The sequence below is a fragment of the Thalassophryne amazonica genome, chromosome 3 (assembly GCF_902500255.1).
Source record: "Thalassophryne amazonica chromosome 3, fThaAma1.1, whole genome shotgun sequence".
Taxonomy (NCBI): domain Eukaryota; kingdom Metazoa; phylum Chordata; class Actinopteri; order Batrachoidiformes; family Batrachoididae; genus Thalassophryne; species Thalassophryne amazonica.
This window is the reverse complement of record NC_047105.1, coordinates 141,730,879-141,753,762: the sequence shown is the minus strand read 5'-3', so window position 1 is coordinate 141,753,762 and position 22,884 is coordinate 141,730,879. Positions and strand designations below refer to the sequence as shown.

Sequence of the window (22,884 nt, the reverse complement as noted above, 5' to 3'; positions counted from 1 at the left end):
CTGCACTCTCTTGCCCTTTCTGGTATGTCTTTGGACACCATTGGTCTAAACTATGGCAACATGTGTGTTGACATGTTAAAACAAGTGAAAAGCAAAGATTGAATCTGTGCACTTCAAATTCATCTGTCAAACATTTTTTTAGTGCAAGGGTCAGTAATTCGATGCAGGTTGCTCCCCCTAGTCAAGACCAGAATACATTTACAGCTGGGAGGACTGATCTCCAACGCTCACTGGATCGGTTCGCAGCCGAGTGTGAAGCAGCTGGGATGAGGATCAGCACCTCTAAATCTGAGGCCACGGTTCTCACCAGGAAACCAATGGATTGCCTACTCCAGGTAGGGAATACGGCCTTGCCCCAGGTGAAGGAGTTCAAGTACCTCGGGGTCTTGTTCACGAGTGAGGGGACGATGGAGCGTGAAAATGGCCGGAAAATCGGCGCAGCAGGGGTAGTATTGCATTCGCTCTACTGTACTGTTGTGATGAAAAGGGAGCTGACCCAAAAGGCGAAGCTCTCCATTTATTGGTTATTCTTCGTTCCTACTGTCATCTATGGTCATGACCGAAAGAACTAGATTGTGGGTACAAGCGGCCGAAGCGGGTAAAAGCTTCCTCAGGAGGGTGGCTGGTGTCTCCTTTAGAGATAGGGTGAGAAGTTCGGTCATCTGTGGGGAGCTCGGAGTAGAGTCACTGTTCCTTTGCTTTGAAAGGAGCCAGCTGAGGTGGTTCGGGCATCTGGTAAGGATGCCTCCTGGGCATCTCCCTAGGGAGGTGTTCCAGGCACGTCCATCTGGGAGGAGACCCCGGGGAAGACTCAGTACGAGGTGGAGAGATTATATCTCCACACTGGCCTACTAAAGTTTGGAGCTGATCCCCCAGTCAGAGGTGGTCAGTGTGGCACAGGAAACGAAGTCTGGGGTCCCCTCCTGGAGCTGTTGCCCCTGCGACCCAAACCCGGAAAGGCTGGTTGAAGATGAATGAATGAAAGGACTGATACAGTACAGATGATGTATCATATCCAAGGATGCAGACAAACAGCATGAGCAGGATTTGAACCCAGGGGCCTCATGTACAAAAATTTGCGTGGATTTCCTACTGAAACATGGCATACGCTAAAACCCAGAAAATGTCGTACGCACAAAAAAAGTCAGATAAATCAAAGTGTGCGTACGCATGGATCCAAGCATGTTCCGTTTGTACATCTCAGTCAATGGGGAATTGAGTGCACATGCAGAAGTACCAAACTCCTCCCTGTTCATGCCTGCATTTAAATATGCAAATTTATTTCAGTAGGCCCTGGGACCTTGGATTCCCCTCTCTGTCCAATCACTCAAATGAACAGAGGTAAGAAAAAGAATTTTAGCCAATTTGAGCTAGGGATACTAGTAAACCATGAAAACTGTGCTGTTGCCAGGAAGCCCAGTGTGGATCCTCAGCGTATTGCACTGTGGGCTGGCCACAGTTCTGCGCAGAACTCCAGTAACACTGGCCTTGGTAAATGAAATTGGTTTATGAGCTAATTATTGTTATTTGCAAGTAAATATCTTGCGTCAGATGGCATCATTTGCATTTGTACCATGCAAATGATGGAACAATGTTAACAACTGTAACAGCCATTTTTATGCATCGCTTTGCGCATGCTTTTACATCCACCCATATAACTGCAAACACAGGGGTGTGCTAATTGTTCAGAAGTGTGTCTCTGATGTGCACATCACTCTGACTTCTTTTCACATTAATAACAGTTTCCCAGCATCACCTCTAAAGGTGCCCTGACACTTGCATGACTTTGATCCTCGCATTTGCATGCACTCTGCCGTGCAGGAGATTAAACCCTTTGTAAACCATTGTAAATAGTGCGCGGCTTTGTGCAAGTCAGCAAAGAACATTTTGAAATGTTCAAAATCTTCATCACGTATTAATTATTCATATTAATATGTTCATGTGATTCATATTAATAATTCATGTGAACATTGCGCAAACAATTCAAAAACACTGCGTGAGTGCGAGTGATTGCATCAGCGCACCACATCACAGCGCAGCTCATATGATCAATTATGAGATGTTAAATCTATCATAAACATAGTTTTACAGCTCCTCATAAGAAGATGCAACTGTTTTACCAAACCATTACAATAAAAACATTACAAATAGTGACCTTTTAGATGATTCCAAATGCAATCTGCACCTCATTAAGTGCACAAGAGAGAGAAAAAGATGCAGATGAAACAGTCCTCTGTGATTTCGAATGCGATTAGAGGTGTTTTCATCAGCCAAATTCTGAGAGAAAATGATTAATCTGCTACAAAATAATTATTTTATATAAACAGCATCCAGTGAACAAAGTGCAGCATCCAGGTGACCAAAGCATGGCATCCAGCTGGGAACACAGCGGGTGGGATTGTCACAACAAAGTGCTTGCAAGTGCGTGGATCAAAGTCATGCAAGTGTCAGGGCATCTTAAGTGTCGCCAGAGGAACAATAGCTATAGAAACGTGTGTACACCAGCCATGAACATGGAGTGGGAGACTGTACATTTCCACAGTCATTTCATTTTTGATACATCTGAACATTAGCGTGGAGGTGGACACACGCCACGTTTTTGTGCGTATGCAGCCTTTGTACATGAGGCCCTTGGTCGACATGTCTGAACATTGCTTGAGATATTTGGTTCTTGTTAGTTTGTGATCTAATGCACAATGGCGAGAGTAATTGGCAAATGGATTCCATTTATACAGCAGTTTTCCATCTTAATCACAAGCTCAAAGCGTTACAGTGATGCCTCACATTCACTTTCAGAGACTATATGACAATAAATATGCAGTAATATATTTTTTTTTTTTGCCAGCTTGCACTCGGCCGAGACGGACGCATTTTTCTCTTCTCCCTCCCTCCTTATCTTTCCTGCTTCTGTGGCGTGTTGTCTGTGAGGCTGCAGCTTTGCTCTTCTGGAAAACAACAAAAATGGATCTGTTAAAGTGGTCTCTGAACGCAGTTGACACTATTTTTTCTACAAGACATTCGGGGGTGGAGGACCCGACCTGTCCTGCCGGGACGCATGTGATGGGTTACGTGATGGACTCGTGGAGGAGATGGCAGGTCATGTGCCTTTACACGCTGTCTGTGGAGGATATCGATGATGTGTATATATTTGGCTCAGTGGTGACCAGCTTTCTGCTGTGTGGAGCGGGCATAGCGCTGGTTTACCAGAAACTCAAGAAGGTTGAAGCAGCTATAATTGGCCCATCCAGGCTGCCCCACATGATTGATTCGATTGGAAGGGCAGTGTCAGCTCAATCTGCGGGTGTTAACCGCGTGTTGGATACCATCTCTGGAAAGATAGCAGCGCTGGAAAACCGCTTTGACCGTCAGTAAGACCGCATCCTTTCTACATTCAGATGTATTGAGAGCCACTCTGTTCTCAGACTGTGGAATCTTTCAGGCGTCTGCTAATCTGGACATTCATTTGGCTTCCCAAAAACACAGCTGCACTTCAAGGCCGCTGCGATAAAAACCTCCTGAAGGAAGGGCAACATTAAGCCTCGCTCCCCAGTCTCTCCCTCCCTCAGCTTCTCCAGCTCTGACGTTGACTGTGGACAGTGAACTGTTCAGGGCTGAGCCCCTCCTCCTTCCAGATGGATGAACAAGGCCGTTGATGGCCGGGTATTCTGATAAACTGGACTTTCAAATCTCAGTTGTTGTCTTTCGTCTCCTGTCTGTGTGTGTGATCATTGTTTTTTGTGCTGATGTTTTTTTTTTTCCCTGCATTGCTGCTGTGTAATGCAGCAGCTATGAAGGTTTTTCTGTCCCACGTTTTTACCTTGTGTGTGCTTTTATATGTGTTCATGTATCACTTTACTGCCTCTACTGGTGGTTGGCTCTCACTGCGGTATTGTATCAATTCTGTTCCGGAGCACAGCGGTGTTTTGCTGTATCTGTTAGCTGTTTAATCTGTGCAGTTAGATTGATCTAGTTAACTAGATAACGATTTGTTTCACAGTGTAATCTTCACGTGCCTTAACTAAAGCACTCCCTCTGCTGAATCACCTCTAAATTATTTACACATTATTCACTTTGTGTGTTTTTAGGAATCTGCTAGCTTAGCGCAGCTACTAGCTCTTAGCCGGTTTAGCATGGCGGCTTCTCCTGTCTCTCCCGCACTTTTCTGCTCTGGGTGTGAAATGTTTAGTTATTCCTCGGCCTCCTTTAGCAGTAATGGTACTTGTAATAAGTGTAGCTTATTCGTAGCTTTGGAGGCCAGGCTGGGCAATTGGAGACTCGGCTCCGCACCTTGGAAAATCCTACAGCTAGCCAGGCCCCTGTAGTCGGTGCGGACCAAGGTAGCTTAGCGGCCGTTAGTTCCCCTCCGGCAGATCCCGAGCAGCCGGGAAAGCAGGCCGACTGGGTGACTGTGAGGAGGAAGCGTAGTTCTAAACAGAAGCCCCGTGTACACCGCCAACCCGTTCACATTTCTAACCGTTTTTCCTCACTCGGCGACACACCCGCCGAGGAACAAACTCTGGTTATTGGCGACTCTGTTTTGAGAAATGTGAAGTTAGCGACACCAGCAACCATAGTCAATTGTCTTCCGGGGGCCAGAGCAGGCGACATTGAAGGAAATTTGAAACTGCTGGCTAAGGCTAAGCGTAAATTTGGTAAGATTGTAATTCACGTCGGCAGTAATGACACCCGGTTACGCCAATCGGAGGTCACTAAAATTAACATTGAATCGGCGTGTAACTTTGCAAAAACAATGTCGGACTCTGTAGTTTTCTCTGGGCCCCTCCCCAATCAGACCGGGAGTGACATGTTTAGCCGCATGTTCTCCTTGAATTGCTGGCTGTCTGAGTGGTGTCCAAAAAATGAGGTGGGCTTCATAGATAATTGGCAAAGCTTCTGGGGAAAACCTGGTCTTGTTAGGAGAGACGGCATCCATCCCACTTTGGATGGAGCAGCTCTCATTTCTAGAAATCTGGCCAATTTTCTTAAATCCTCCAAACCGTGACTATCCAGGGTTGGGACCAGGAAGCAGAGTTGTAGTCTTACACACCTCTCTGCAGCTTCTCTCCCCCTGCCATCCCCTCATTACCCCATCCCCGTAGAGACGGTGCCTGCTCCCAGACCACCAATAACCAGCAAAAATCTATTTAAGCATAAAAATTCAAAAAGAAAAAATAATATAGCACCTTCAACTGCACCACAGACTAAAACAGTTAAATGTGGTCTATTAAACATTAGATCTGTCTCTTCTAAGTCCCTGTTAGTAAATTATATAATAATTGATCAACATATTGATTTATTCTGTCTTACAGAAACCTGGTTACAGCAGGATGAATATGTTAGTTTAAATGAGTCAACACCCCCGAGTCATGCTAACTGTCAGAACGCTCGTAGCACGGGCCGAGGCGGAGGATTAGCAGCAATCTTCCACTCTATCTTATTAATTAATCAAAAACCCAGACAGAGCTTTAATTCATTTGAAAGCTTGACTCTTAGTCTTGTCCATCCAAATTGGAAGTCCCAAAAACCAGTTTTATTTGTTGTTATCTATCGTCCACCTGGTCATTACTGTGAGTTTCTCTGTGAATTTTCGGACCTTTTGTCTGACTTAGTGCTTAGCTCAGATAAGATAATTATAGTGGGCGATTTTAACGTCCACACAGATGCTGAGAATGACAGCCTCAACACTGCATTTAATCTATTGTTAGACTCGATTGGCTTTGCTCAAAATGTAAATGAGTCCACCCGCCACTTTAATCATACCTTAGATCTTGTTCTGACTTATGGTATGGAAACTGAAGACTTAACAGTATTCCCTGAAAACCCCCTTCTGTCTGATCATTTCTTAATAACATTTACATTTACTCTGATGGACTACCCAGCAGTGGGGAATAAGTTTAATTACAGTAGAAGTCTTTCAAAAAGCCCTGTAACTAGGTTTAAGGATATGATTCCTTCTTTATGTTCTCCAATGCCATATACCAACACAGGGCAGAGTAGCTACCTAAACTGTGTGAGTGAGATAGATTATCTCGTCAATAGTTTTATATCCTCTTTGAGGACAACTTTGGATGCTGTAGCTCCTCTGAAAAAGAGAACCTTAAATCAGAAGTGCCTGACTCCGTGGTATAACTCACAAACTCGCAGCTTAAAGCAGATAACCCGTAAGTTGGAGAGGAAATGGCGTCTCACTAATTTAGATCTTCACTTAGCCTGGAAAAAGAGTCTGTTGCTCTATAAAAAAAGCCCTCCGTAAAGCTAGGACATCTTACTACTCATCACTAATTGAAGAAAATAAGAACAACCCCAGGTTTCTTTTCAGCACTGTAGCCAGGCTGACAAAGAGTCAGAGCTCTATTGAGCCGAGTATTCCTTTAACTTTAACTAGTAATGACTTCATGACTTTCTTTGCTAATAAAATTTTAACTATTAGAGAAAAAATTACTCATAACCATCCCAAAGACATATCATTCTCTTTGGCTGCTTTCAGTGATGCCGGTATTTGGTTAGACTCTTTCTCTCTGATTGTTCTGTCTGAGTTATTTTCATTAGTTACTTCATCCAAACCATCAACATGTCTATTAGACCCCATTCCTACCAGGCTGCTCAAGGAAGCCCTACCATTAATTAATGCTTCGGTCTTAAATATGATCAATCTGTCTTTATTAGTTGGCTATGTACCACAGGCTTTTAAGGTGGCAGTAATTAAACCATTACTTAAAAAGCCATCACTTGACCCAGCTATCTTAGCTAATTATAGGCCAATCTCCAACCTTCCTTTTCTCTCAAAAATTCTTGAAAGGGTAGTTGTAAAACAGCTAACTGATCATCTGCAGAGGAATGGTCTATTTGAAGAGTTTCAGTCAGGGTTTAGAATTCATCATAGTACAGAAACAGCATTAGTGAAGGTTACAAATGATCTTCATATGGCCTCAGACAGTGGACTCATCTCTGTACTTGTTCTGTTAGACCTCAGTGCTGCTTTTGATACTGTTGAACATAAAATTTTATTACAGAGATTAGAGCATGCTATAGGTATTAAAGCGGTTTGAATCATATTTATCTAATAGATTACAATTTGTTCATGTAAATGGGGAATCTTCTTCACAGACTAAGGTTAATTATGGAGTTCCACAAGGTTCTGTGCTAGGACCAATTTTATTCACTTTATACATGCTTCCCTTAGGCAGTATTATTAGACAGCATTGCTTAAATTTTCATTGTTAAGCAGATGATACCCAGCTTTATCTTTCCATGAAGCCAGAGGACACACACCAATTAGCTAAACTGCAGGACTGTCTTACAGACATAAAGACATGAATGACCTCTAATTTCCTGCTTTTAAACTCAGATAAAACTGAAGTTATTGTACTTGGCCCCACAAATCTTAGAAACATGGTGTCTAACCAGATCCTTACTCTGGATGGCATTACCCTGACCTCTAGTAATACTGTGAGAAATCTTGGAGTCATTTTTGATCAGGATATGTCATTCAATGCGCATATTAAACAAATATGTAGGACTGCTTTTTTGCATTTGCGCAATATCTCTAAAATTAGAAAGGTCTTGTCTCAGAGTGATGCTGAAAAAGTAATTCATGCATTTATTTCCTCTAGGCTGGACTATTGTAATTCATTATTATCAGGTTGTCCTAAAAGTTCCCTGAAAAGCCTTCAGTTAATTCAAAATGCTGCAGCTAGAGTACTGACAGGGACTAGAAGGAGAGAGCATATTTCACCCATATTGGCTTCTCTTCATTGGCTTCCTGTTAATTCTAGAATAGAATTTAAAATTCTTCTTCTTACTTATAAGGTTTTGAATAATCAGGTCCCATCTTATCTTAGGGACCTCATAGTACCATATCACCCCAATAGAGCGCTTCGCTCTCAGACTGCAGGCTTACTTGTAGTTCCTAGGGTTTTTAAGAGTAGAATGGGAGGCAGAGCCTTCAGCTTTCAGGCTCCTGTCCTCTGGAACCAGCTCCCAATTCAGATCAGGGAGACAGACACCCTCTCTACTTTTAAGATTAGGCTTAAAACTTTCCTTTTTGCTAAAGCTTATAGTTAGGGCTGGATCAGGTGACCCTGAACCATCCCTTAGTTATGCTGCTATAGACTTAGACTGCTGGGGGGTTCCCATGATGCACTGTTTCTTTCTCTTTTTGCTCTGTATGCACCACTCTGCATTTAATCATTAGTGATTGATCTCTGCTCCCCTCCACAGCATGTCTTTTTCCTGATTCTCTCCCTCAGCCCCAACCAGTCCCAGCAGAAGACTGCCCCTCCCTGAGCCTGGTTCTGCTGGAGGTTTCTTCCTGTTAAAAGGGAGTTTTTCCTTCCCACTGTCGCCAAGTGCTTGCTCACAGGGGGTTGTTTTGACCGTTGGGGTTTTTCCGTAATTATTGTATGGCTTTGCCTTGCAATATAAAGTGCCTTGGGGCAACTGTTTGTTGTGATTTGGCGCTATATAAATCAAATTGATTTGATTTGATTTGATTTATGTAGCGGGCCGGCTCATGTGTGTTGTGTGTGTGTTGTCTGTAAAGAGCCGGTCATGGTTTGCTCAGCCCTGCTGTTGACCTAGGCAGGGAAGTACATCTGGAGCTCGTCCCCGGGTGCCTAAAGACGACTTCTGCTCCTAACTGGCAATTAGGATGGGTTAAATGCAGTAGACACATTTAATTGTGCAAGGAACATGTTCCTATGTGCATATGACAATAAAATTCTTTTGAATCCTTTGAATCCTTTGAATATAGCTCCTCCTTTGCTCAGATGTGTACTCTCCGCGTCAGATGAAGAGTTTGTCTTCATGGTTAGACTAGCAGTTGCAAGGTACGGACAAGGATGAAGGGCAGCAGCCACTGCTGCGGGGGAGGCAAAGCAGCAGGTATGGGAGGAGTTTGGAGCAACCATGGAGAAGGACTTTCAGTCGGCACCAAGGTTTTTCTTTCCGACCATGGGGCACCTTAGGAGGGGAAAACGGAGAACCATCCAAGCTATCTACAGTAAGGATGGGACTCTGTTGACCTCAACTGAGGATGTAATCTGGCGCTGGACGGAAGACTTTGAGGAACTCCTGCATCAGACCGGAGCACCCTCTGTAGTAGGGGCAGAGCTGGAAGCTGATGGAGGATTTTCGTCAATTTCCCTGGTGGAATTCACTAAGGTAGTCAAACAAGGACACAGTGGCAATGCCCTGGGGGGTGATGAGATGTCGTCCAGAAATGCTGAAGGCTCTGGGTGTGGAGGGATTGTCTTGGATGAGACTTGTCTTCAACATTGCATTGAGGTCTGGGACAATGCCTAAGGAGTGCCAAACTGGGGTGGTGGTCCCCATGTTTAAAAAGGGGGACCAGAGAGTGTGTGCCAACTACAGGGCTATCACACTACTCAGCCTCCCTAGTAAAGGACCCGAACCCTCCTTTCCAGGATGCTGGAAAGGATAGTTTGGCCAATCATCAAACTTCTGATTGAAGGGGAACAATGCGGGTTCCATCCTGGTCGTGGAACAACCGACCAGCTCTTCACTCTCACAAGGATCATGGAGGGTGCCTGGGAGTATGCCCATCCATTCTACATGTGTTTTGTGGACTTGGAGAAGGTACATGATCGGGTACCCCGGGAGATACTGTGGGAGGTGCTGCAGGAGTATGGAGTGAGGGGGTCCCTTCTCAGGGCCATCCAATCTCTGTTTTCACAAAGCGAGAGCTGTGTTCTGGTGCTCGGCAGTAAGTCAGACTCATTTCCTCCGCCAGGGCTGTGCCTTGTCACCAATCCTGTTTGTGATATTAATGGACAGGATATCGAGGCATAGTCGGGGGGGAGGAGGGTTTCCAGTTTGGTAGGCTCAGAGTCTCATCACTGCTTTTTGCAGATGATGTGGTCCTGTTGGCTTCATTGGCCGGTGACCTCCAACACTCACAGAATCGATTCACAGCTGAGTGTGTAGCGGCTGGAATGAGGATCAGCACCTCTAAATCTGAGGCCATGGTTCTCAGCAGGGAAGCGATGGATTGCCTATTACAGGTAGGGAATACGGCCTTGCCCCGTGCGCATGCGTGAGTTTCTTCACGCCTGTCGGTTGCGACAAAAAACTCCTGTAACAGTGGAATGTGCCGTTAATTTCCAAAGTAAACGCTTTGTTGATCCGGGACGTCGTCTGACTACCACAGAAATGGCAGAGGAGTTTGACATCAGCACTTTTTTCGGCATGAAAAGACGTGCGGAGGAATTCGCGTGTCGGGACGGAGGCACAGGGCACAGAACAAAAAGCAACGCCGTGATGAAGCCTCACAGGACATGTTATGGCATGTCCAGCTCATCCACAATTTCTTGGATAGTCACACGACTGAAAAGCCACCGAAAGCCGTCTGAATGTTCCGAATGGTGCAAGAGCTGGGCATGTTAGGGCTTGTCCTGTGAGACCAACACGGAGGTGCTTTTGTCCCGCGCCATGAGCGGCTCCGTGGCAAATTTCTCTGCTCCTCTTTCCATTACAAAAACTCCTGTAACAGTGGAATGTGCCGAAAAAGTGCTGCGTCCAGCTGTCTTGCCATTTCTCTGGTAGTCAGATGACGTCCCGGATCAACAAAGCGTTAACTTTGGAAATGATCTGGTCGTTTGAGCCTGTCGATTGCCGCTCGGTGCGCGGCGCGCCCTCAGCCACTGTGGGCCGTCTTTAATCCAGTTGTAATTGTCCTTAATCTGTGTGATCCCCATAAACTCTTCACCGAAAGCCATCTGAATTTTCCAAATGGTTTCCACCTGGCTGTCTCTCACACTTTCTGAAAAAATTTTGATGAAGCAAAGCGGCAGTCGATCAGCCAATTTCCTGACAATGAAAATCTGACGAGGGGGCTGGACCACTCCTCCCACAAGGCGTGCTCACAGGCGAACGACGCAACCGACAGGCGTGAAAAAACTCACGGATGCGCACGAAGGTTCAAGCTTGGCTGATGCAATCACACGATTCAAATCCATATAGTTTTTGCAAAAAATAAAAAGGTCCTTTACTTTTCTAACAGACCTCGTATATATGATGATTTTACAAACCAGTCACTGAAATGTCATTCTGTACATGATCTTTAGGAAGAGGTCAATGACCTTTCGTGACTGCACTGCTTTGGAACATCAAACTGATAAACAGAACATTAAAACTTTTTGTCCTATCTTAAATTGTAATATTTGTCTTTGTAGTAAGCTGCAAAATAATCACAGGCATTTACCTCCCTGTGTACCATAAGGTCAATAGTGACCTTCACATTTGTGACCCAATTTCACTTCTGGAAAATCACAATGGACTCTGCTGCTATTGTAGGCACACCATGAGGGATCAACTGCTCTGAACATTTTCCAAAATGTACATGGTAATGTGTGGTAACTGCTTTCACTGAGTAGCAAAGAAATAGACTAGTTCAGAAGGGCTTTTGATAATTACTTCATAGCTACACTAAAGTCTTTCACAATAGTAGAAATAAGAAATGACCTCATCAAAATGGGTCTGTGATTTTCATTCTGCTGTAGTACTGTGGATATTTCCCTCTAGTACTCTTCATATGTAAATAAGTATACTAGTATTAAGGCTTTGTTATTAGTTTGTGCAGTAAATAGCTGGTGTATATGACATACAGGGTGGGCCAATAAAATTGTACCACTTTTGATCGTACACACGTTTTTGAAATGAGAACTTATTCGAAAGTTTTCTTTACAGACTTGTAACAGAAGCACCAAATTAACATTTGATACCAAAGGTTTCCCACTTTGTCTGTTGTTTTCCGCACAGTTCAATAATCGATGACGTGTTCAATCCACGCTCCTCTTCTTTGGATTACAAAACATTTTATTGGTCCGCCCTGTATATCATTGTACGTACACTCAACAAAAATATAAACGCAACACTTTTGGTTTTGCTCCCATTTTGTATGAGATGAACTCAAAGATCTAAATCTTTTTCCACATACACAATATCACCATTTCCCTCAAATATTGTTCACAAACCAGTCTAAATCTGTGATAGTGAGCACTTCTCCTTTGCTGAGATAATCCATCCCACCTCACAGGTGTGCCATATCAAGATGCTGATTAGACACCATGATTAGTGCACAGGTGTGCCTTAGACTGCCCACAATAAAAGGCCACTCTGAAAGGTGCAGTTTTGTTTTATTGGGGGGGATACCAGTCAGTATCTGGTGTGACCACCATTTGCCTCATGCAGTGCAACACATCTCCTTTGCATAGAGTTGATCAGGTTGTCAATTGTGGCCTGTGGAATGTTGGTCCACTCCTCTTCAATGGCTGTGCGAAGTTGCTGGATATTGGCAGGAACTGGTACACGCTGTCGTATACGCCGGTCCAGAGCATCCCAAACATGCTCAATGGGTGACATGTCTGGTGTGTATGCCGGCCATGCAAGAACTGGGACATTTTCAGCTTCCAAGAATTGTGTACAGATCCTTGCAACATGGGGCCGTGCATTATCCTGCTGCAACATGAGGTGATGTTCTTGGATGTATGGCACAACAATGGGCCTCAGGATCTCGTCACGGTATCTCTGTGCATCCAAAATGCCATCAATAAAATGCACCTGTGTTCTTTGTCCATAACAGATGCCTGCCCATACCATAACCCCACCGCCACCATGGGCCACTCGATCCACAACATTGACATCAGAAAACTGCTCACCCACACGACGCCACACACGCTGTCTGCCATCTGCCCTGAACAGTGTGAACTGGGATTCATCCATGAAGAGAACACCTCTCCAACGTGCCAAACGCCAGCGAATGTGAGCATTTGCCCACTCAAGTCGGTTATGATGACGAACTGGAGTCAGGTCGAGACCCCGATGAGGACGACGAGCATGCAGATGAGCTTCCCTGAGACGGTTTCTGACAGTTTGTGCAGAAATTCTTTGGTTATGCAAACCGATTGTTTCAGCAGCTGTCCGAGTGGCTGGTCTCAGACGATCTTGGAGGTGAACATGCTGGATGTGGAGGTCCTGGGCTGGTGTGGTTACACGTGGTCTGTGGTTGTGAGGCTGGTTGGATGTACTGCCAAATTCTCTGAAACGCCTTTGGAGACGTCTTATGGTAGAGAAATGAACATTCAATACACGAGCAACAGCTCTGGTTGACATTCCTGCTGTCAGCATGCCAATTGCACGCTCCCTCAAATCTTGCGACATCTGTGGCGTTGTGCTGTGTGATAAAACTGCACCTTTCAGAGTGGCCTTTTATTGTGGGCAGTCTAAGGCACACCTGTGCACTAATCATGGTGTCTAATCAGCATCTTGATATGGCACACCTGTGAGGTGGGATGGATTATCTCAGCAAAGGAGAAGTGCTCACTATCACAGATTTAGACTGGTTTGTGAACAATATTTGAGGGAAATGGTGATATTGTGTATGTGGAAAAAGTTTTAGATCTTTGAGTTCATCTCATACAAAATGGGAGCAAAACCAAAAGTGTTGCGTTTATATTTTTGTTGAGTGTATATATACATAAGTCTTTCACAATAGTAGAAATGAGAAATGACCTAGTCAAAATGGGTTTATGACTTTCATTCTGCTGTAGTACTGTGGATATTTCCCTCCAGTACTGTACATATGTAAATATATATATTGGTCGTTCAGTTTTGTTAATATGTACTTTATATAGTGAATAGCTGGTGGTTATAATATGTACCATTTCTCATATTCAAATTGCTGTTGCATCACTCACTCACTTGCTCACTCATGTCAACAAGATGTCCTGCAAGAAGGTTTGGATGAAAACGGGAACAGCAAAGAAACTGAAGTACATCCCCATTCACGGATGAGCAGCAAGTCTTGGAGATGATGTACTCAGTGTACTTCCAGCATTTCATGCTATCACAGGTTGTGACACCACATCATTTGTAGCTGGTCACAGCAACAAATCCTGCTTTAAGACAGTCAAGGAGTGTTACAACCTACTGTCAAAACTTAGCAAAGGGAATCCTTGCAAAGTCTGCAAAGTCTTTAAGACTTCATTTCGTCAGACAGAACACGGGTAACGTTCTTTGCTCAGACACATTTACTGGAAACCTTACCTCCAACTCATGATGCCCTGTCTTTTCACATACAGACAGCACATTACCAAGCATCTGTGTGGAACCAAGCAGACCAACAGCAGCCTGTGCTGCCTCCGCCACAGACCATGGGATGGAACATTGAGAGTGCTGCCAGTACTGACCTCAGTACCTTCTGTACCACAAAGGCGTGTCAGTTTGGTCGATGTACAGCTCATTTCATATTTGTTAATTGTTCATGCAAGAAAAACAAGCGTCAATGCACCGCCACATGTAGTTGCTGTGCATCTGTATGTGGAATCAGCACACCCAACTTGACAAAATAAGACAAGGGTTAAAGTTCTCTGTCACCATGACAGATTTCCGTCATTTCGAAAATTTAACCACACATACACGCGCGCAGGTTGTGTCATGCGTGTTTTGGGGCCGAAATATGACATTCTCACTGTCAAAGCAACATCCCATTCTCCGCTAATCAAAACAGCTGCAATATCAGCGTGGACTGCGGAGGAAGGGACTGCGTGACTTTTCACTCCTCTCCGTTCTGTTTACTGCTTGCCATGAGCCACGCTCCTTCTCCTCCCTGTCCAGTGGAAAGGGAGAGAAAGAGAGATTTTTATCAGTCGGACCTGCGGCCCGGAGGACCGACGTCCAGCTAACAGACGGTGGCAGCAGCAGAGAACGAGTCACTTGGAAGAAAAGTGCTTACAGTGAAGTTCCACAAAAACCACACATGAAGGATATATTTTTTCTTTCCTTTTTTACATGAGGGGCCGTAACTTCAGCTTGTCGGTGAGCCCACGTGTCACCGGTAACACCACGCGCATTTGAAGGTTCACATAAGGGAGGACTATCTTTAACTTCAGTTGATGAAGTGTCAGATATTAATGATCCAGTCCAGGTCTGAGGGTTGGCCGCCCCTCAGAAAAGCCACATTAATGAGGAACAAATAAAAACTCCGGTGGGACATAGTGGACGAGCCTCGTTTCTTGATCGCACCAAAGTCCTGGATGGTGACTTCAATCGACAAAAAGGTGAGTCACGATTGATATCTTTAAATGGCTTTGATGAAGTTTAATTTGCAGTACACTACATTTGTTTTATGAGTGAGAGCATTTTACCGATTAATTGTGAATAAGCCAGTTTCAAGTTTCTCAGTGCGCATGCAAAATTTGACTTGCTCTTTTAAAGAGCCCCCCCCAGACCCCCCAGAATAAATACTGTGTTTTTACTTGACAGTTTGAAGTGACTTTTATGTTTCAGAGGGCTTCATACCCATTAAAATTCACCAGAATACACAAAATTTGACTTGATCTTTTAAAAAAAGAGATCCCCCAGACCCCCCCCCCCCCCAGAATCAGTGCTGTTTTTATTTCACAGTTTGAAGTGACTTTTGTTTCTTTATGCTTTTTCTCTCTCGCCTTTGAGGCTATTTAGAATAGATTTGTATACTGTATTTATTGAGGAAACAAGACTGTGTGGCCCCACTACACCACATTTTAGGGAATTCCTGGCATTGATTTTTGCCAGGAAACAAATTCAGTCAGATGAAAATGTATTGCTTTAACCCATGAAATAAGATCATTTGCCAACTTTTTCTCACATTTACCTGTAGGTGTCAACATTTCTAATTGTGGCACCAGTCTAGGTGCGTTTATGGCCGATTTTAAATATTACCATTGGCAGAAATAAGAAGGGCAGCCAATCAGATTGAACCGCCACACTCATATCAAAGTGCAGAACTGAACATCGCTGCAGCGCTGCACAGTTGATCTGAAGTGAGTAAGATGTTTTTCTTTGTGCTTAGGCCTTACTGTACGCGTGTTTCTGTGTCACAGATGACATAATAAGCATCATTAGAGATGATTAAAGTATTGATGTGTATTTTAATGAGGGTGACGAAAGAAGGTGGGAGCCTGATTCATCTCTGTGGAGGCTGTCAGTCCCACAGGTGCCTGATTAAAATGTAGTCACTGCTGTGCTCTTTGGCTGCTCAGCGAGTGTGAGAACGAGCCGTGATGGAGCTCTGCTGCCTTTGAAGTCCCGGAGCAGAGCTCAGATCAGATTTCAAAGATGAAAAAGCTACACCACTGTGTGTGTGTGTGTGTGTGTGTGTGTGTGTGTGTGTGTGTGTGTGTGTGTGTGTGTGTGTGTGTGTGTGTGTGTGTGTGTGTGTGTGTGTGTGTGTGTGTGTGTGTGTGTGTGTGTGTGTGTGTGTGTGTGTGTGTGTGTGTGCGCGCGTGTGTGTGTGTGTGCGCGCGTGTGTGTGCGTGCATATATATATATGGAGTAAATGCAGGATGACGTCATGTCTGCGCAGCGGTGCGCAGCAGTTGCACATTTCAGCCAGCAGAGGGAGACCTTTGGTGTCTGTGCTCCTGCTGACTGTTTGACTGTTGGTCTACACTGTTTTCACAGTTCTTGTCTTTCCACACACACACACACACACACATGTATATAAACGTGTGTGTGTGTGTGCATATGTGTGATGCTAAAATCTACAGTTTTGATCCTCTCTACTGCAAATCTGGTGTGCCGATGCTTGGGACACTGGGTCCCTTACAGGCATGTTTAAAATATGTTTATTGTGCATTTAACAGAATATCCACATTTGTTCTCGACTTTTTAATGAGCAGGCAGCTACACTGTTTCTGTAAACAGTCAGGCCAGTCATGTGGACAAAAAGGTAGGGTGTGGGCTGTTTCTTTTTGTGGATTTGGCAGTGTTTTTCTTGAGGGGTGGCTTTGATGGAGTTTTAAAAATAAGATTCTGGAAATAATAATACATGCTTTCATTGGTTGCCTACATTAAAATAAAGACCTTTATTAATGGTGGACTGGGGATCGAGCAGCAGAACATACAGACACCCACTGAACAAATCGGCCACCACTAAGTCAAAAAAGAAAAGAAAAAAGAAACACAAAAAACATAATCTGCACTGTATTTTAATTTTAGTTTACACTGTAGCCTGGCATCAAAATAGCTGAGCAAACAAATCCACATTCACACAGAAATTAGTTATTTCAAGAGGCACTAATGAAATAACAGCAGACTTTGTAAAAATAAAGCAAGATGCATGGTGTCTGTCTGGCACCAGTCCAGTCTGGAACATTGGAACCAGATGGAGTGATGTATATGGTGACACTCAAGATTCTTCTAATATGCAGGGCTGTGAAAAGAAAATTGTGAAATCCAAGGAATATTTGCAGAGAGTCTGGTGGGCACATCCCCCATGAACCCAATTCATTTTGTATCTAATGATACATTTTTCAGCATCTCTGGATGAAAAAATCTCAAAAGAAGTGCATATTTAAATGATCCTAGATTCAACCTTTCATTTGAACTTTCACTGATAATGTTGAAATAACAGAATATGACATGGACGAAGGACCTGGAATGATTTTCCTTTTAATTGTAAACCAAATTATGCATTAACTCAGAACAACTAAACTACATGCAATTCATGAAGACTGGAAAAAAAAACTGTTAAAGCATTTCAAAAAGCACAGCTAAAGCTTGTAAAATATTTTGAAAATCATTGTAAAATATCAATAACATACCTTATAGGAAAAAAGTCTTCCTGTAAATCCACTCAAAGCCACAGTGTATTTTTTTCCAATGAAAAAAGTCTGCATTAATAAAAAAGTCACATAATCTTGTCTGAAATCCTGTTTGAACAGCACTGTGTATTTTCCAGGGAGAGGAAAATTCTTGCCATGTTTCTGAGGGCAGAAGGGGAGGTGATGGTCTAGTAGTTAAGGTGTTGGGCTTGAGACCAGAAGATCCTTGGTTCAAGTCCCAGCCTGACTGGAAAATCAGTAATGGCCCTTGGCCAAGGTCTTTAATCCCCTATTGCTCCCGGTGTGTAGTGAGTACCTTGTGTGGCAGCAGCCTCACATCGGGGTGAACGTGAGGCATTATTTGTAAAGTGCTTTGAGCATCTGATGCAGATGGAAATGCGCTATATAAATGCAGTCCATTTACCATTTACAAGATGCTGTTTGCTTTTCCCGTTTGTTTTATTTTTTTATTTTTCCTTATCAAACTTTTTCACACCGTCTTTCTCACCATCTTCACTTTGTCCGACGTCACTCCATGACTCAGACATACTGCAAAATTTGTCTTTTAAAAATGTGATAGCTCTAAAAGTGATAGCTCTAAAATTATGCAACATGCTACTTTTAGCTTAAGAACAGCATCTTGCAGCAGGCACATGGCGTCGCCATAGCAACTAACCAGTCTTGCATTATGCCCTGTCGTAACAGCCACTGAGGGATTTTCCTCTGCCGCAGATCGGATTTCTAAAACTTGCACGTCATAAAAAAGAACGCTTTGTGATAGGCATTTTACAAACTCTGTGACAGTCACGATTACAGAGTACAATACCAACACCCCCACCCCCATGATGAAATCCGCAGAATTCCGCAAATCCGCTGAGTTTTCACTGAATGTGCTGCCACAAGTGCGCTTGGCCACAGTTTGCAATGCACGCTGTCTGTGCTCATCCCATTCTTCAATCTCTTGCATGCCCCGATTTTTATTTAATATTACCCCATATGTACAGAAATTATATCCAACTATTCGTCGTTTTGGATCATGATGTCTCTCCACATCATGAACTTTTTTGAACATGTATAATTCTTTACAGATTACTCAAAATGTACTACGTTTTGTCACCCTTTAGCACCTACTACAGTCCGTTTCAGGGCCTGATTTGGGTTTTTAAATCACAAACATAGTCCATCATGTGCCAAAAATCTGCATTGGTAGACGGCCATCCACCAAACTGGAGGATAGAAACAACACATCATATGTGAAATTTGCAGTCCTTCATATTATTTGTGTTTTTAGTATAGTACATTGAAAGTATTGGTGGGTAACTATTTGGAGTAGTTCTGGGAGCATGTGTCACCTTTGGAGGAATATGAAGTATTTTAGTGGTTGTAGTGCAATTTGCATGAAAGCTTAATTGATGTGCACAGGTTCATGTTTAAATCTTTGGAAAAAGTTGACGTGGTGTTCAAGTGTGGAAATTACTGTTACAAAAAATTATGTAAATATAGAATTTAAAATATGTTAAAAAGTCAATGCAAATCAACAAAATTCATATAATCATAATATTTAAGGAATCAGAACACTTCAAACCTACAGCTGGACCCTGTGCAGACATGGTGGGTGAGGTTTCAGTCCTGACAGAAGTCTCTGCTGTGCTGTCACGTTGGACCAGCGACTTTGACTGATCCTCCTGCTGGGATGTTGGAGATCTCCAGTGCCAGGGATGTTGTGGCTGATTCTCCAGTTAGCTGTGAACTACCACGTGGTGAGATCGTAAAGGCCATGAAACATCTGGGTGCAGATGCTGTTCTCCTGGCACTGCAGAATGTCTTTGCTTCCATTAAAGATGGATCTTTGATACCATCCGTATGGACTCGAAGAAAGGACTTGTTGTCCTAATCTGGAAAGGAAACGGTGATTGCCTGTATTGCAATAACTATGGAGCGTTACCCTGCTCACTGTGCTGGGAAAGGTAAAAAAAGAATTATTCTTAACAGGATTCAGTTCCAGTTACTTGGCGTTTAGTGACCGGAGCAGTATGACATGAGAGTATGAGAAGTCACCCATCAACTGCTTCCAAGCTCTTTAAGTGCTCATTGCATGAACGCATGAACACCAGAGGTGCTTCTTTTCAGCCTATGTTGATTTTTGCAATGTGTTGATCAGGTTGCTCCATGGGACAACCTGAAAAGTTTCAGGATTCACATGTTGCTGTCCATCATATCCAGCCTGTACCCAGGTACTGTGAGTGCTGTCCAAAGGGAAAACTGGCTTTCATCAGGGATGTGTTCTGGCTTCCACACTGTTCAGCGCTTGCATGGACTGGATGTTCCTATCCAATCCAGTGCCGGAGTCCCATCATCTTGGGACTCCAGCAAGGACGGTCACATTACCCTGGCTTCCTCCCTGCCACCTCGAAGGCAGTGCGGTTTTTACTGCTGCAGCCTTCAACTCCCCAAGCTGGGCGGCGCGGGCCCCTCCTGCTGCAGCCTTCACCCACTTTGTCTCAATTATGATGATGGACTGCTTCAAGTTTAGTGCACATAAACAATGTCACATGTATATGTGTTGTCTTTAATTCTGATGTGTGCCATTATTACATTCAACTAGTATTAATTGTGGATTAATTGCTGTATTTTGTCTGAGGTAATTGGAGTGTAAATGTATTTTTGTTGTTGTTGCACTAATGTAATGACAGTAACAATAAATCTCATCTCATGTCATGTTCTTCTGTGCCTTATTCCCGTGCATGTGGTGATGTTGGCTCATAACCACGGAAAAATAAATGCTGCTTCTCATCTTACAAGTTAAACTGACATGTGGAGTAAAAACTAACATTCTTACTTCGTGCAGTACTGCCCCCTGTAGGTCAGTAAGCCAGGAGGCTAACTAAAAAGGTCTGATAAGAGAGATACTAATCCACACTTTTGAGTCATCCAGAGTTTGTATAGAAATGTTTAAACCAAACATTTTGTTTTCTTATTGTGTCCCTCAGAACTACAGAGAACTCAGCTTGAAGGAGGCTCCGGCAGTCCTGAAAGAAAACGGCTCACCTGTAGGTATCTACGAGGTCTGTCCATAAAGTTATTTTTTTTTTTAAACTATATGGATTTGATTCATATGTTCTCACATCAGACAAGCTTGAACCCTCGTGCGCATGCGTGAGTTTTTCCACGCCTGTCGGTGATGTCATTCACCTGTGAGCACGCCTTGTGGAAGGAGTGGTCCCGCCCCGTCGTCGGATTTTCATTGTCTGGAAATGGTGGAATGATTTGGGTTTTTTTTCCCATCAGAATTTTTTTCAGAAGCTGTTAGAGACTGGCACCTGGAAACCATTCGAAAAATTTATCTGGCTTTCGGTGAAAATTTTATGGGCTTCACAGAGAATAAGGTCTGTTAGTACAGCTTTAAGGACCCCTTTAAGGACCCTCGGCGTACCGCGCTCCGAGCTGCGACGACGCGGCACAAGCCACCAGACCATTTCTAAACGGATGGCTCTGTGGATACGAGACCGTCATGTGCTCTTTCTCTGGTTATCACAAGAGCTGGACATCAGCCATTTTCCGGCATATTTCACTTTTAACAAGAGATTTTGTCATGGAAAGCCGTGCGAAGGCTTCGCGCGTCACGACCGATTCGCTTTGGAAGCGAGACAAAGGAACACCTCCGTTTCGGCGTGCCAGAGGACAAGTTCGGACATGCCTATCTCGGCTTTCAATGCTTACCAGTCGAGTGAGTTATAAGAGAAATTGTGGAGAGCTGGGCATGTCCGAACTTGTCCTGTGGCACGCCGAAACGGAGGTGTTCTTTGTCTCGCTCGAACAGCGAATCGGTCGTGATGCACAAAGCCTCCGCGCGGCTTTCCACGACAAAATCTCTTGTTAAAAGTGAAATCTGCCAGAAAATGGTTGATGTCCAGCTCTTGTGATAACCAGAGAAAGTGCACACGACGGTCCCACTCCACACAGCCATCCATTTAGAAATGATCCGGTGGTTCGTGCCTGTCGTCGCGGCTCGGAGCGTAGCGCGCTGAGCGCCATTGTGGGCCGTCCTTAAAGCTGTAGTAATAGTCCTTATTCTCTGTGAAGCCCGTAAAATTTTCATCAAAAGCCAGAAAATTTTTTTGAATGGTTTCCAGGTGCCAGTCTCTTAACAGCTTCTGAAAAAATTCTGATGGAAAAAAACCCCAAATCATTCCGCCATTTCCAGACAATGAAAATCCGACGACGGGGCGGGACCACTCCTTCCACAAGGCGTGCTCACAGGCGAATGACGTCACCGACAGGCGTGGAAAAACTCACGCATGCGCACAAGGGTTCAAGCTTGTCTGACGTGAAAACATATGAATCAAATCCATATAGTTTAAAAAAAAATAAAAAGGTACAATACTTTATGGACAGACCTCGTATGAGTTACAATGAGTGTTCATGTTATCACCCTGTGAGCCCTCTCTGAATTTAGGACTTTGTGACTATATGAACGTGTGACTGTGTGAACATGTGTGACTATGTGACTGTATGACCTTCCGACTGTGGGGCTGTATGAACATGTGACTGAGTGAATGTGTGGCTGTATGAACATGTGACTGAGTGTACAAGTGACTGTATGAATGTGTGGGTGAATGAACATGTGACTGAGTGAATGTGTGGCTGCATGAACATGCGACTGAGTGTACGAGTGACTTTATGAATGTGTGGCTGCATGAACATGTGACTGAGGGTACAAGTTACTGTATGAACATGTGACTGATTGTACAAGTTACTGTATGAACATGTGACTGAGTGTATGAGTGACTGTATGATTGTGTGCCTGTATGAACATGTGACTGAGTGTGCGAGTGACTGTATGAACATGTGACTAAGTGTACCAGTGACTGAATGAACATGTGACTGATTGTACAAGTGACTGTATGAATGTGTGGCTGCATGAACATGTGACTGAGTGTGCGAGTGACTGTATGAACATGTGACTAAGTGTACCAGTGACTGAATGAACATGTGACTGATTGTACAAGTGACTGTATGAACATGTGACTGAGTGTACGAGTTACTGTATGAACATGTGACTGAGTGTATGAGTGACTGTATGAACATGTGACTGAGTGTACGAGTTACTGTATGAACATGTGACTGAGTGTATGAGTGACTGTATGAACATGTGACTGAGTGTATGAGTGACTGTATGAACGTGTGGCTGAGTGTATGAGTGACTGTATGAACATGTGGCTGAGTGTATGAGTGACTGTATGAACATGTGACTGAGTGTATGAGTGACTGTATGAATGTG

The 22,884-nt window shown here is 43.8% G+C and overlaps 1 protein-coding gene across 1 annotated transcript in view; it reads left to right on the top strand.

Annotated features, from left to right (window-relative positions):
- Nucleotides 1-22,884, top strand: part of LOC117507847 (band 4.1-like protein 1) — a 374,283-nt gene that overhangs the window by 335,067 nt on the left and 16,332 nt on the right. Inside the window, exon 24 of the mRNA XM_034167630.1 lies at nt 20,594-20,653. Coding sequence (XP_034023521.1) covers nt 20,594-20,653 — 60 coding nt within the window. The remainder of the gene's footprint in view (nt 1-20,593; nt 20,654-22,884) is intronic.